Source organism: Notolepis coatsorum, assembly GCF_963971535.1.
Source record: "Notolepis coatsorum genome assembly, chromosome: 1".
NCBI lineage: Eukaryota > Metazoa > Chordata > Actinopteri > Aulopiformes > Paralepididae > Notolepis > Notolepis coatsorum.
In genome coordinates this window covers 14,111,160-14,127,360 of record NC_140165.1, presented here as the reverse complement: position 1 = coordinate 14,127,360, position 16,201 = coordinate 14,111,160, and the positions used below count along the sequence as shown (strand labels likewise).

General features: G+C 47.9%; 1 protein-coding gene across 1 annotated transcript in view; it reads left to right on the top strand.

The window, feature by feature from the left end:
- Positions 1-16,201, top strand: part of LOC311233448 (multidrug and toxin extrusion protein 1-like) — a 65,768-nt gene that overhangs the window by 23,706 nt on the left and 25,861 nt on the right. Inside the window, exons 8-9 of the mRNA XM_084320415.1 lie at positions 324-421; positions 2,340-2,453. Of these exons, the coding sequence (XP_084176541.1) occupies positions 324-421; positions 2,340-2,453 (212 nt within the window). The remainder of the gene's footprint in view (positions 1-323; positions 422-2,339; positions 2,454-16,201) is intronic.

Genomic DNA, 16,201 nt, shown 5'->3' with positions numbered 1-16,201 from the left:
TTTTCGTAGGCAGTTAGCCTCTGGTATGCGTGCCGTTAGCGTTAGCCATGCTTCTAGGCCTCTTTTCTTTTGGAAAGAATGATAAATATATAAAATAAAAAATAATATATTATTTTTTATTTTTTATTATTTTTTTATTATATTCGACTAAGAGGTTGGCCAGTCGACTACGGCTCCTTTCGACCGATTAGTCGACTAATCGATTAATAGGGGTCAGCCCTATACCCTTCTATGTGTGTAACTGGGTCTATAAGACAAGACAGTCTGTGTTGTGTTTGCATACAGACAGTAATATACCAGCATGCTGTGCTGTGTGTTCATAGGGGTTCAGCGATCGCTAACAGCTTCTCTCAGATCACCATCTGTGCTCTTCTGTACGGATACATCCGCTGTAGGAGACTCCACGAGCAGACCTGGGGGGGTGAGGAGACCACACTGTACACACACACATGCACACACACACACACACACACACACACACACACTCACACACACACACACACACACACACACACACACACACACACACACACACACACACACACACACACACACACACACACACACACACACACACACACACACTGAACACACACACACTGAACACACACACACACACACACACACACACTGAAAACACACACACTGAAAACACACACACACACACTGTACACACACACACACACACACACACACACACACACACACACACACACACACACACTGAACACACACACTGAACACACACTGAACACACACACCACACACACACACACACACACACACACACACACACACACACACACACACACACACACACACACACACACACACACACACTGAACACACACACACTGAACACACACACACACACACACACACACACTGAAAACACACACACTGAAAACACACACACACACACTGTACACACACACACACACACACACACACACACACACACACACACACACACACACACACACACACACTGAACACACACACTGAACACACACACTGAACACACACACTGAACACACACACACACACACACACACACACACACACACACACACACATAAAAACAGAACAGCCACACAGCATCTCTACATTTCTGTTACTCTTTTGGGCATTGCTGGCTTCAACCGTTCTGTTCAGTGAACTGATGAGATATGATGACATGAAATAAGATAACTTTGACCGGTAAGGTTCAAAGATAAGGGATACGTACTGTAGTAGGGCTGTCTTAAATACTTCGAAGCTTTGAAGCTTCGTTCGATGGGCATGGGATTCGAATATGAAAATAAATTTTGAATAATATACAAAAAAAAAAAAAAAAAAATATATATATATATATATATATATATATATATATATATATATATATATATATATATATATATATGTAACGGATGGTATTGTGAAGCGCAGTCCAGAAGGGCTGGGGTGAGTAGCGGTGCTATGGGTTAAACTCACTCTCACATCCTCAAAAGACGCATAAACCCATTACTTAGAAGTGAATTCACCTCTTGGTATAGCGGTCTGTGTTGCTGCCCACGGGGCACTCGGGGCATCGAAGTTTGAGGTGATGTTGTCACAACCGTTACACATATATATATATATATATATATATATATATATATATATATATATATATATATATATATATTTTTATTTTTTGTGCAAAACAACTCTGCCTCTCTTTGTTAACTACAACAAGCAATGCTGTTTAAGATGAGGTCGGACTCGGCACTGACAGATTTGTGTTCATTGTGCTGCTTTTATAAAGCCTCAAATGACGGCTTACAATATTTCATGAAAGCAAAGTGTTTCGTTTGTCTAAGATTTAAAAAGGTTTAAACTTTACAGCACTGACAAAGTTGAACAAAGTGCTGTACAAGTCCCACAACATAACAAAAAAATAATATATATATATTATTTATAACATTTCTTTTTATTTTTTTATCTCGAAGCTTCGAATTAAAATCGAATCTCGGCCCCGAAGCTTCGAATTCCACTTCGAAGGTCAGCCCTAATACGTAGGTTTATAAACAACATTTTAGGTGAAAATGATAACGACTTACAGCTTTGCGGCTTGCTTGGCCAACAAGTGACGACACAATTTCAGATCACAGCCAATGTCCAGTGGCAAGGACAGTGACAGCCTGAGTTTGTTGTTGTTGTTTATTTGTTTGTTGTTGTTGTTTATAATGATGATGACAATGTTGTTGTTGTTGTTTACAATAATGATGATGACAATGTTGTTGTTGTTTATGATGATGATGACAATGTTATTGTTGTTTATGACGAGTGTGTTTGTGTTTCTATGTGTGTACCTGCAGGTTGGTCCAGTGAGTGTCTTCAGGACTGGGGGGCCTACATGCAGCTAGCCATCCCCAGCACACTCATGGTCTGCTTTGAGGGGTGGATCTGGGAGGCTGGAGGCTTCCTGGCTGGTCAGTGTTTGATTGTGTCTTAACTAGGGATGTTCGATATTGGCTTTTTTACCGATACCGATATACCGATATTGTCCAACTCTTAATTTCCGATACCGATATCAACCGATACCGATATATGCAGGGTTCCCCCCCCCAAAAAACGGAATACTTTCAGGTAATTAACATTACATATCTCTTGTTGTGGAATTAACACAACATTATGCATACTTTTGACAATAAATAAAATCAGAATTAGTTCTTACTTGCTTGCCTGGGTGAATAAAGGTTAAATAAATGTAAAAGAAATAAATTATATATATATATTATATATTTTTTTAAACCGATTGTAGCTGAGGGGTACAATTCCCTGACTGTATTGTTAGATATGATATTTAATACCACTACCTCATGTACTTTAACTTCTGGCCACCCAGTACAAGATATAAGTATGATGAACACTTTCCCACCTGATGAAACGAACCAACACAAATGGACCAAATCGAATATTTAATACAGCAAAGGGTGTATACAACATTCACTTAATTACATTTATGATTTGAAATGTTGAGTATGCACTTTTATGGCAAATGAGTATTCGTAGGTAAATCAACATTGAATGTCCAATCTCTGGTTGCGCAGGGAGTAAGTATACAACCTGGAATATTTAGGAAACGATAGCGATAGTACTTAAATGATTATAGCTGGATACACTAAGGGGGGGGGGGGTCCCGCTGGTTGTAAGACAGTAGGAGGGGGGGGTTAGAGAAGTCGCTGGCGGTATCCCATCTGGCCGACGGTGTCTTGGGAGAATCCAAAGTCTTAGACCCAGTGCCCACAGAACCTCGGGCCGCAGACGAATACAGCTGGACCCTCTGTGGAACGGTATCTGCCGGTCCACAACGGAGAGACGTGGTGCGACCTCACGTGTAGAGCGCCGCCTCACCTGTAGTCCTCTCCGGGGGGTAATTCCAACACTCGACAGTGTTGGCCTTTATCCATGGAATAATCAAAGCACATAAAGCATAATCCAAGAGCCGTGGAAGGCTCGCCGTCGTCGGGTAGAGTAATCCAATATACAGGTCCAGTCGCTCTTGACCCGGAGCTCCTCGGATGCAATCACCACTAGGGGTCTGACCAGCCTGGATAAGCGTCCAGATAACGTCAGGAACGATGGGGGTACTGATAACTGTAGAACTCGAACCGAACGATGCACCATACATAAATAGACTATTATTAGCTTAATAGAATACGTCCAACTCGACGGTATGGTGCCAAACTATGACCATTCAACTATTAATCTACACGATATCTCAATGCCTATTCTGGGCCAAGTAGGCCCTACTACACCGCACGTGCTTCGTGGGGAGGCTTTTGCGTCTGTCACTCTGTTGGAGGGTAAAGAACTGGACTAAAAGAAAGTTCTACTTTACGAGCGCCATATATATATGCGCTATGAACAAATAGTACCACACGTATTTCGCCCGGCATATTACTGCGCGGAACCGGGGGTTGCCTCGACATGTTAGGCGGCACGATTGAACTTGAACCTAGGGGTATGGCAACCTGGCGCCAGGTTCTCGTCCAATGGTAGAATGAAACTATTATGGGCTGTTTAGTAGAAACGGGGATATTCAATGCATATTGTACAAGGAATATACAGGGGATATCAAACGATATACAAATACAATTAAATATATATATATAAATAATTATACATATTCGGTTTAATCTGATCCTTCACAACAGCCGCCCCCTAATTAGTCCCACCTAATTAGCTAAGCAGAGACAGATTAACCGCACTGTCTTCCACTCAAGGTCCGCTGTAAGGTCAGTCAACTCACAAAGTCATAGGGTCATGGTCATCATCGATAGTATCTGGGAGTCGGGGCAGTTCTATGAGCCTCGCCACGGGCCGTGTGTAGGTGCGCCCTTGGACGAGTACTTCAGCTGCTCGGACCTTGCCATCGGCACCGGTGATCACTTTGCTTACGCGGCCAGCCGGCCACATAGCTCTGGGGAGTGACTGGTCAACTATCATGACGACTGTTCCTTCTGTCAAATTGTCTCTCTCTTTTACCCACTTCTGGCGGGTCTGTAGAGACGGTAGGTAGTGAAGTAGGAAGTTGCTCCAAAACTTGTCAGCTAGTACTTGGCTGTACCTCCACATTCTTCGGCCGTTCGCTTCTTCGGGCCTGTACATTGTCTGGGGTAGCGCGGGGTCCAGCCGCCCCATTAGGAGTGTGTTGGGGGTGACTGGGTCGACATCTGCTACATCACTGGAGACGTAACCGAGGGGCTTTGAGTTCAATACTCCCTCGATCTCCATGAGGACTGTCATTAGGACTTCCTCTGCCACAGTCTGGGCTCCGAGTACGGCATACAGGGCTGTCTTTATAGAACGTACTTCTCGTTCCCAGGTTCCACCGAAGTGGGGTGCGTTCGGGGGATTAAACTGGAAGTCAACCTGGGCTGGAGCGAGGTGGGTCTTAAGTTCTGGGCCCATAGCTTGGAAGCTCTCTCTCAGCTCTCTTTCTCCGCCTTTGAAGTTGGTCCCGTGATCAGACAACAATGTAGACGGTTGTCCTTTCCGTGATATGAATCTCCGGAAGGCCATAAGGAATGAGTCTGTGCTCATGGTCGGAAGGAGCTCGATATGTATCGCTCTGGTGGTCATGCATTTGAATACAATACCCCACCGCTTCTCGGTGCCTCTTCCTCTCTTTATATACAACGGGCCAAAACAGTCCATGCCTGTGGAGTGGAATGGCTTGTCGCCGATTCGGAGGCGACAGGGGGGTAGGTCAGCCATCCGTGGTATGCTGGGCTGCGCGCGCCACTTACGGCAGTCTAGACAGGTTCGCTGGAAGCGCCGTACTGCTTCTCTCCCTTGTAATATCCAATAACGACGTCTGATCTCTGCGAAGACTCTCTCTGCTCCTGCGTGGTGCACATCCTCGTCGTATTTCTTTATGATCAGCTCTGTGACCTTGTGTCGGCTGTTCAGGACGATCGGGTGCTTAATGTCATCTGGTAGATCGGGGGCTCTCCGCAGGCGACCACCCACTCTGATGAGATTATGTGCGTCACTCTCTGGTGCCAGGTGAATCAGTCTGCTGTCTGATGGGACGGGGTTTCCTCCCTGTAGACAGTCTAGCTCATCGGGGAACGAGTCTCTCTGGGCTCGTTGTAGTAGAAGAAGTTCTGCTTCTTCGTAGTCAGCTGCTGACATGTCAGTGATGGACTGAATCTCTGGGTGGTGCCGCAGGAATGTCCTTTGTTGCGCACTCTCTAGGGTAATGCAGTCATCTATGTTCGGGTCTGTGGAGGCGACAGTGCTCAGTCCACAGAACATAGGCTTCTTGTTCTCGGCCTCCTCGCTACTTGCTTCCCTCTGGGTGGGCGTAGGCCAATCTCCTTCCGGGAGCTGGAGGAATGCTGGTCCGTCACTGTAGATGTTGCGACGGGTTAGGTCATCCAGGGACATTCCCCGGGTGATGACGTCAGCTGGGTTGTGTTTGGTATCCACATATCTCCAGCTTGCTTCTTCTGTTAGTTCCTGAATCTCGGTGACTCTGACTCCCACGAAGACTTTGTATCTGCATGAATCAGACTTAATCCATGTGAGTACTGTCGTGGAATCTGACCACAAGATTGTTCTATGCGCCGGAATGGTGAGTTCACGTTGGATTAACGTGGCTAGATGCGCTCCTGCGAGGGCTGCGCAGAGCTCTAGACGTGGGATAGATTGTTGCTTACGTGGGGCTATCCTTGAGCGGGCCAGTATGAAAGCAGTGTGTATCTCTCCTCCCATCTCTTGGGCACGCAAATAAGCAACCGATCCGTAGGCTACTTCGGAGGCATCGCTGAAGACGTGTAGCTCAATCTCGCATGTCTCTGGCCTCACTGGATGGGAAGTAGCTGCGGCGTATATTGACACCTGGGAGTGAGCGGAGTTCCGTCTCCCACTCTCTCCATGTTGAGGCAAGGTGTGCGGGTATTGGGTCGTCCCAGCCCTGGTCCTTGTCCCATAGTGCTCGTACAATCATCTTTGCCCTGGTGGTGTAAGGTAGAATACATCCCAACGGGTCATATTGTCTGGCGAGTGTTCTGTACACACTCCGTCTGGTGGTCGGTATCGCCGCCGACCTTCCTTGCTCTGGAGCCAAGGGTTTGTGTCTATAGTGGAGCGAGTCTGTTTTGAAGCGCCAGACTAATCCTAGTGTCATTTCTTGGGCTTCTCCTGGGATTGTCGCCATCCAGGTCTCGCTGCTGGCAGCCTTGTCTGCGGAGGAGAGGCTGCGCAATACGTGCGGGTCACTGCTGGCCCACTGCCTGAGATCAAAGCCTCCTTTGATTAGGGAGGTGCGTAACTTGATTAGGAGAGCCTCGGCTTCTTCTTGAGTCGAGATGCTTTGTAGACAGTTGTCTACGTAGAAACTGTTCTTCACACTGTGTTGGACCTCTTCATGTGCTGCTGGGTCCTCTGTGACGTGTTTCTGTAGTGCAAATGTAGCACAGCACGGGCTGCATGTGGTTCCGAAGGGGAGTACTTCCCACTGGTAGATGGATGGGTTCTCATCTCCGATCTTCTCTCTCCATAGGAACCGTAGCAGAGGCTTGTCCTCCTCTATTAGTCTCACTTGCAAGAACATCCCTTTGATATCCCCGCTTATAGCCACCTTGTCCTGGCGGAAGCGCAGTAGCACGCCTAGTAGGGAGGGGCCGAGTGTGGGGCCGGGCAAGAGCTCTTTATTCAGATTTTGGGATCCGATCTGGTAGCTGCAGTTAAACACAATGCGATCCTTGCCATTGTGATGGACCTTGTGATGCGGCACGTACCATGATTCGGTCGTCTGATCGGCCTCTTTAATGTCAATCTTTGTTACGTGTCCCGCTGTGATTAGCTTCTCAATCTCAGCTTGGTACACACTCTGTTGAGCGGGGTCTTTGGCTAGGCGCCGCTCTGTGTTCAGTAGATAGCGCTCCGTGGCGTCTTTCTTTGCGTGAAAGGGGGGCATTCCCTCTCGCCTCAGGAGTGGAGTCGCGTATCTCATCACTCCGCCGACTGTGACTCTCTTTGTCCCCTGCTCGAGTAGGTGGATGGCGTAAATGTCTTCTTTAGAGCGAATGTCTTTCTTTTCGTTCTTAAAGGGCATTGTCTCTAGGGTCCATAGCCTCTCGACATGCTGCAGGAGAGTGGTGTCTTCTTCTGTCGTTCGGGAGTGGAAGCAGCTAGTGGCTGCGGTTCGGTTGAGAGATTTAGCGAGGGGGCCTTGTAATGTCCATCCTAGGCGGGTCTCGACGGCTGCAGGACAGCCTCGGGGACCTGTATGGACCCGGTCAATCGGGACTATGAGTTCTGCATGGTCGGAGCCTATCAACAGGGTCGGGGTAGCGCCGTTTATGAGCGGGATAGGTAATTGGCGCAGGTGCACATATTTATCCATCAACTTGGTGACAGGGTAGGTGTACTGCGAGAGTCCTATTTCTTGGCTGGTGAAAGCATTTGTGATCTTGTACCGTCGCTCTGGCTGCCCGTTGGCTGCGATAGTGAAGGAGACATTCTCGCCCTTTATCGTCTTTAAATCTCTTCTTATTGTCCGAATCGTCATTTCGTTCTTGCTCCCCCGCAGTCCCAGTTGAGTCGCAGCGGAGGCGAGCAGAAGGGTCTTCTCTGACCCGTCATCAAGGACGGCGTAAGTGTCCATGACTTTATCCTGGTAGCTCAATGTCACACGGACTACCTTTAAGAGCACTTGAGCTCCGTTGCTACTGGCGGGGTCAATGTACATGACACTTGCCTTGGTGCCGCTCCGTGGTGCAGGTATAGGCCGTCTTCCATTACTATCGTGTAGTATATCTAGATGGGCTCCATCGCACCGGCTGCACCTTTTCTTTAGGCGGCATTCGGCTGCCATGTGGGGCCGCGCACATCGATAACAGCGCCGGTTGGACTTTATCCATTGGCTCACTTCTTCTGCATTCATCTTTGTGAATGAGTCACATTGTGACAGCCAGTGTTCTTTCTCACAGTAGGGACACGCTATCTTCCACTTCTCCTTTCTCGAGGGGGTGCTGTGACTCTTACTGCTCGGTACTGACTCTGATTGGTGCATGACAGTCACCGATCTTCTTCCATCACTTATTCTCCTGGGTCCCTCTCTGGAGCTTGGCGTGCTCCGCCCGAAGGTGTCCAGTCGTAAGCTGCTGACCTCTCTCGCCAGGAAGTCGGCCAGATCAAGGAGGGATGGCTCGGGGCCGTCGGGATCTCGGTAGTCCCTCTGCCGCCGAAAGCGCTCCTGTCTTGCGGGTGGCAGCTTCTCCAAAATCCTCTCAACGTTAGAGTTGGCGTACAGCTCATGCCTGCCCTTCTCCCGTTGAGCTCCCAGCATCCCCACCAGGGACTGCACTTTGATTGACAGGTCGTCTAGTGATCGATTGTCTGTGGCTGGGGGTAGGCGGTCAATATGCCTTATCTCCTGGATTACGTAATCCCATATACGTCCATATCTTTGATCCAGCGCTGCAAGGGCCGCTGTGTATGGGGTCGAGGAGGTAGCATAGGCTAGCGCTATATTGTGCGCTCGCGGTACTTTCAGGTGCTTCAATAATATTGCATACTTGTGGCGTTCATCAACGACATCTACCATCATTGTCTCTAAACACATCCGGAGCTCCGTGTACTGTGCTCGACTCTCATAGGCGAAGTCTGGGATTGACGGCGTGGCGTTGTATGACGCCGTGGATGGCGAATACATCGGCGAGCGTTGGGGGAGAGACCTCCTGGGCGAGTCCCCTCTTGCGCCTCGCTGTGGGCCGGTACTGGCAGGGTACCATGGCCCGCTGGTCCAGGTACTGTTCCTCGGGGCTGGTCGTGCGTCGTGCTCACCCGTAAATAGAGTTGGGGGTCTGTAGCGCAGCGCCGCGGGGGTATAGCCTGGACTGTATGGGACCTCCTGGTCCGGTGGAGTACTGTGCTGTCGTCGGGCTTGGTTCTCCTCTTCTCCCTCTTCTTCTTCTATCAAATCTTCCAGATCTTGTAATCGTTTATTTAGCTTCTCCGCAGTGTAGGCCGCTCCTTCCTTGTAGCTGGGTCTCGCTTGGACCGGTATGGGAAGGGGGTCTGCGGGGGGTCTAGACTCGGTCTGTTGGTCAAGTTCAGGGTCGCTTGCTCGTTGCGGTGACGCTGCTCTTGACTGCTGTCTCGACGAGTTCCTTGAGCCCCTGGCGGAGGGGGAGGGAGTTGTCCTTTTGATCAGCTGCTCTATTAGTTGCGCTTGTAGTCTGTCGCGCTCCGCGTCTCTTTGGGCACCGGCAGCGGTGCGCTGGGCGTCGGCCCGGTCTCTTGCCATATTCTCTTCCATCTGGAAGCGTCTCATCTCCAGACTTGTGCGCTGTTCTTCGCTCCGTTGCTGTGCTTGGAGGTGTTCGCGCTCGCTGGTCGCCTGGGCTTGGAGACGTTCGCGCTCGCTAAGCGTCTGTGCTTGGAGCCGATCGCGTTCGGTAGAGGCTGTCAGGCTGACGAGGAACGCCTGTTGTAGTATCCTCTCCGCTTCGCTGGGGGAAGGCGGTAGTGGAGGTGAGCCGCTCCTGCGTGAACCGCTCCTGGGGGTACTCGTTGGGGAGTCCTGGAGCTCTAGTTCCTCGGCGCTCTCCTCTTCTTCTTCCGTGCAGAGTTCCCTCTCTGTAGGGCTATCTTCCTCCCGGGGCATGTCGGGGACTACTTCTTTAGTAGTGGCGGGGGGTAAAGGCATGTCAATTCCCTCCTGGTCCCCACCGTGGGCTTGGTCAGTTACATTAGGACCTACTAGGGCCTCTGTGGTCGGGGAAACCTGGTCGTTAAGGTCAGACATAATTTTACTTTCTACTTTTACCGTTTGTCGAAGGCTAGGTAGTTGACTGACAGTGTAAGCCTCTAAGTACTGAGGTGTCTGTCGTCTGCGCCGCGGGCGTTCTAGGTTAGGAGGATCGTTTCGTGGAGTGTTCATCATAGGCCATTTCGATATTAATAACACTATATTAATATTACACTAGTTACCCTCCGGCTCGAAGGACCAATTGTAGCTGAGGGGTACAATTCCCTGACTGTATTGTTAGATATGATATTTAATACCACTACCTCATGTACTTTAACTTCTGGCCACCCAGTACAAGATATAAGTATGATGAACACTTTCCCACCTGATGAAACGAACCAACACAAATGGACCAAATCGAATATTTAATACAGCAAAGGGTGTATACAACATTCACTTAATTACATTTATGATTTGAAATGTTGAGTATGCACTTTTATGGCAAATGAGTATTCGTAGGTAAATCAACATTGAATGTCCAATCTCTGGTTGCGCAGGGAGTAAGTATACAACCTGGAATATTTAGAAAACGATAGCGATAGTACTTAAATGATTATAGCTGGATACACTAAGGGGGGGGGGGGGTCCAGCTGGTTGTAAGACAGTAGGAGGGGGGGGTTAGAGAAGTCGCTGGCGGTATCCCATCTGGCCGACGGTGTCTTGGGAGAATCCAAAGTCTTAGACCCAGTGCCCACAGAACCTCGGGCCGCAGACGAATACAGCTGGACCCTCTGTGGAACGGTATCTGCCGGTCCACAACGGAGAGACGTGGTGTGACCTCACGCGTAGAGCGCCGCCTCACCTGTAGTCCTCTCCGGGGGGTAATTCCAACACTCGACAGTGTTGGCCTTTATCCATGGAATAATCAAAGCACATAAAGCATAATCCAAGAGCCGTGGAAGGCTCGCCGTCGTCGGGTAGAGTAATCCAATATACAGGTCCAGTCGCTCTTGACCCGGAGCTCCTCGGATGCAATCACCACTATGGGTCTGACCAGCCTGGATAAGCGTCCAGATAACGTCAGGAACGATGGGGGTACTGATAACTGTAGAACTCGAACCGAACGATGCACCATACATAAATAGACTATTATTAGCTTAATAGAATACGTCCAACTCGACGGTATGGTGCCAAACTATGACCATTCAACTATTAATCTACACGATATCTCAATGCCTATTCTGGGCCAAGTAGGCCCTACTACACCGCACGTGCTTCGTGGGGAGGCTTTTGCGTCTGTCACTCTGTTGGAGGGTAAAGAACTGGACTAAAAGAAAGTTCTACTTTACGAGCGCCATATATATATGCGCTATGAACAAATAGTACCACACGTATTTCGCCCGGCATATTACTGCGCGGAACCGGGGGTTGCCTCGACATGTTAGGCGGCACGATTGAACTTGAACCTAGGGGTATGGCAACCTGGCGCCAGGTTCTCGTCCAATGGTAGAATGAAACTATTATGGGCTGTTTAGTAGAAACGGGGATATTCAATGCATATTGTACAAGGAATATACAGGGGATATCAAACGATATACAAATACAATTAAATATATATATATAAATAAATATACATATTCGGTTTAATCTGATCCTTCACAACACCGATCATTTCCGATATCACATTTTAATGCCAATATCGGCCGATAATATCGGTAGGCCGATAATATCGGACATCCCTAGTCTTAACTCATTCAGTGCCATCCACGTAATATTACGCATTTGCTCGCCATGCGTTGAGTGTCAATCACGTAATATTATGTTTTTGGATAGTTTTTTCTTTTATTCGATATCTGTATTCATTATTCATCCAATGACCTCGGTGTTACATAGGAAAATTATTCTGAGATCGCCAAAGTGCAATACCAGGCCGCATCCTGCTAGGTGGCAGTATCGGCCACCCTTTGAAACCTTATATCTCACTGTGTGTTACACTTAAACCCCTCCGGGCGCTGAATTTAGACGGAGCCAAGTAAATCGCTTCATCAGACCACTTCGAAACGCATCTGGCACACTCGATCCATAAATTGTGCCAAATTATGTCCGGGACCAGATGGACACCAATACTGGAAATCGCGAGCAGACAATTGGAATATTCTTTTTGGAATACCCCCCATCAAAGGTAAGGACTATCTGACGTCAATTCCAGCTTGATCGTACAATGTTTTCATATCGATCCAGCTGATCAGCGTGTGTGGTGTTCAAGACGAATGCCGTTACTGGCCATCAAAGCATAAAAAAACGACCCCCCCCCCCCCTTTCATGCATTCATGATGAAACATAATACCTATTATATACATTTGATTTGGAAATAGTAGCGTGTCCAGGCAAGAAACGCCAATTCTTATAGCAGAATTCACGTAGCGCCCTATAACTCAGCTTTTTAGGAATGATCCCGGACCACTCTTAAACTATACAATATTTACCACGGGATAACGCGCGAACATATACATGAAAAAATTATCTCTTTTTTGCATGTTTGACGGAAGAAAGTCACTGTCAAATGACCATAGTATTGTCTCCATAGCTATAATAATAGAATATAGATATAGCTCTCCAAACATAGTGACGCACAGTGAAAATATGCTATGGAAACCTGGCGCGTTAGCTACAAGGATAAGGCTAATGGCTGGGGCCCAATGTGTTAATACAGGTCATCACTAGAGGTCTAGTCTTAATACAGGTCATCACTACAGGTCTAGTCTTAATACAGGTGATTACTACAGGTCTAGTCTCAATACAGGTTATATTACATCATAGCTTACGCTCTGCGCTGCTTATAGGAACACATCCTATAACAGTGAATTACTGAATGTACATATACACACCCATCCGCCTGGCCACACCCCCATCCGCTCCTCTACATAAGCAGGGGTGTGGCCATACTAACAGCTCCTTCCTTATTTTCACTACCGGCAAGTGTCTGTATACACCACTTGAGTTTAGTGCCAAAATAGTTGGAAAGGAGCTACGTTGAAGAGAAGGAGCTGCGTTGGCATTATATCTTTGTTTTCTCTCTCACTATTTTCGAGGAAATACAGCGATAATGTCTTCGGCACCGGAGTGTCTAGAAGATGATGATCATTCTGACCTTCACCGGCGCTTCGTATTAGGGGCTCGCGTCGCTGAGCAATCCCCGCCGGCATTACCTCCGGCTCTGCAGTTGGACACTTTGCTTGGGAGGCGCTCTGCCGTGTGAGGGCTGGCGGCCTCTCTGGGGCGGGTGATGTTTTTGCAACGCGGGCGCCAGGTGTGTTGGTTGTGGGGGGAACAACTACACAGCTTACGAAGGTCCGGCTCCAGGCTGGTATCCTTTTTCGCTGCCACTTAGCGGCGTGGAGGGGGTTCTGGTTTGATGCCCACGTTAACATGAGCTCCTCATCGAGAGCTTTGTTTTCCTAGGACTGTGATTCAGAATCTGCGGTTCAATTCCCCGGGTCTCTGGACAAACGGATACCCACTGTTGCCGCGCTGGCCCCGTTTTTTCAAAAAATTTAAAGTACCCGGTGCGAGGGAGGTGAGCTTGGTGTTTCATTATGAGAATATCTCCATGCTCAGGTCGGCTATAGTCCGCAAGGGACTTGTTGCCGGCACCGCTATGGTAAACACCGTTCTGTAGTGGGACGTGTATTGCCTTCTTTTTCCTTTCTCTTTTCGGATGAGAAGAGGGAAAGACAGCGGCTGTCTGAAGTGTTGGCCTGTATTGCTTTTCTCACGTTGTACAGTTTGTGCTGGCTACCTAGCTACGGTTCAGCTAACTAGCTACATGCAGCATTTAGCAAGCTGGGTTAGCCGGCTAGTTGGCTTTGAATCCCGGCTAGGTAGCCAGCAGGCTAAATGCTCCGCGACGCTGGTTGAACCGTAGCTAGGTAGCCAGGTAGCTAAATGCCCCGCGACGCTGGTTGAACTGAAGCTAGGTAGCCAGATAGCTAAATGCTCCGCGACGCTGGTTCAACTGCCTGCGCCGGTCTGTCTGTCGAAGACCGAGGGAACCGCATCGGGCTTCAGCTGATTAGTGGTCTTCTGGACAAACCTCCCACCCCCAACAACATAATCCGAGGCAATGAAGTGTTCGCTGCAGATCTTCATTCCCTGTCCAACAGGCTGATCGCGCCGCTTGAGTGCAGCCAGCCAACGTGCCAACAACACTGTTTTTTTCACTGGTAGTTTGTGGAAATTAACCAACTTTCCTCTCTCTTTCACACAGTAAAATTAGTTTGAACAGCCAGGAGCAATACAAAAAGAACCACCGCGGTCCCGTTGTTTGGTAGGTAACATTTTATTTACTGACTGACCCGACAATCCATGTTTACTATAGGCAGCTAACCAGCAGTGTATACACCAAACCAACACCGTGACGTCACCATCTAAAATGGCAAAAACCGGGAAATTATATTTGATTTTTCAGACAAATAAGCAGGATTTCACATTTGATTATAGGACCCTGTCTTACACAAGGTACACAACAAACAAACTAGGATCACATTGTTCAATGCTTCATCTCCCCTTTAACACATTGAGCGCCAGATGGTGCTGTGGGCGTATGGCCGTTTGTGCCAGTGCTGCAATGCAATGGGGGTAGATGCCGGTGTTTGTAGTGCTAAAACTATATTAAATATTATAGCTATGGATCTAATAACAACGTCGATTGTCAGTGAGTTTCTTCCGGTCAACATGCAAACAACTGATAATTTTTTCACCCATACATTTCCATTTTATACCGTGGTGAATATGAGTATAGTTTTAGAGTGATCCTGTGTAATCCCAGGAAACTCCGTCAAACAGCGCTTTACTGCATTTAATTATAAATCGTGCCATTTCTCGCCTGATTATTGAATAAATCTGAAATCAACACTAGATTATCGGTAGTATATTTCATCATGCATGCACGAAAGGGGGGGGGGGGGGGAGCCCGCCCTCAGTGCTTTGATCGCAGCCAACGGGACACGGCCCACACACACACCACAGACACATGCTGCGATCGCGGGGAAATAATTATCGGATCAATGCAAGATTGATAATATATAGTCCTTACCTTGTCTATGATGTACTGCAAAAAGAAGAATCCAATTATCTGATCGCCATTCCAAATACTGGTCGCGGTCGTGTGTCCAATGTTATCCACCAAAGAAAATGAACGGGGGGGCGGGGACACTCGTCGATGCCATCCCTATAAGCGCTTGTTTTGCTGGAGTGTTTAGACCCCGCCTGCACACTGCAGCTCGGCCAGGAAAACAAACCACATCGTTTCAAATGGAGTGCAATAGCGGCCGCAAAGTGCCACACAGTCCTACAGCACAGCAGGATGAATAATGAATGGAAATAGTGAATAAAAGAAATAACGATCATAATAACGAGTATACTCGTTGTTGGCATCCAACGATTGGCGGGCTATAACGAGTATACTCGTCATTGGCAATTAATGTGTTAATACAGGTCATTACTACAGGTCTAGTCTTTATTTCAGGTCATTATGTCAGGCATCACTACTGGTCTAGTCTTTATTTCAGGTCATTATGTATCCATTTGTGGTCTGGAACAAGGGGGACATTTGGTAATTACTGGTCATCACTGACAACGAATCATTAAGACATTCTGAACAGTCATATCGACTTAAGCTATCCATACAAAAGACCTGTGCACCTCATCATCACTGAGAACGAATCATCAAGACATTATTTTCTTTTATCCACTTTTTCTCCACTTTTTCAATTTTTTCTCCCATCCCAATTCCATTGTGCCAATTCTTCCCTGTCTTGAATGTTGCTCGCATATGCCCCCCACCCCCCACTGGTGGTAGGGAGGATAGAAGCCTTGCATCACGTGTCCCCTCTGATACACCAGGAGGCAGCCTGTCACATCTTTTCACCTGCCAGCGCGGACTCTCATTGGCGAGGTGTAACGTGTGGG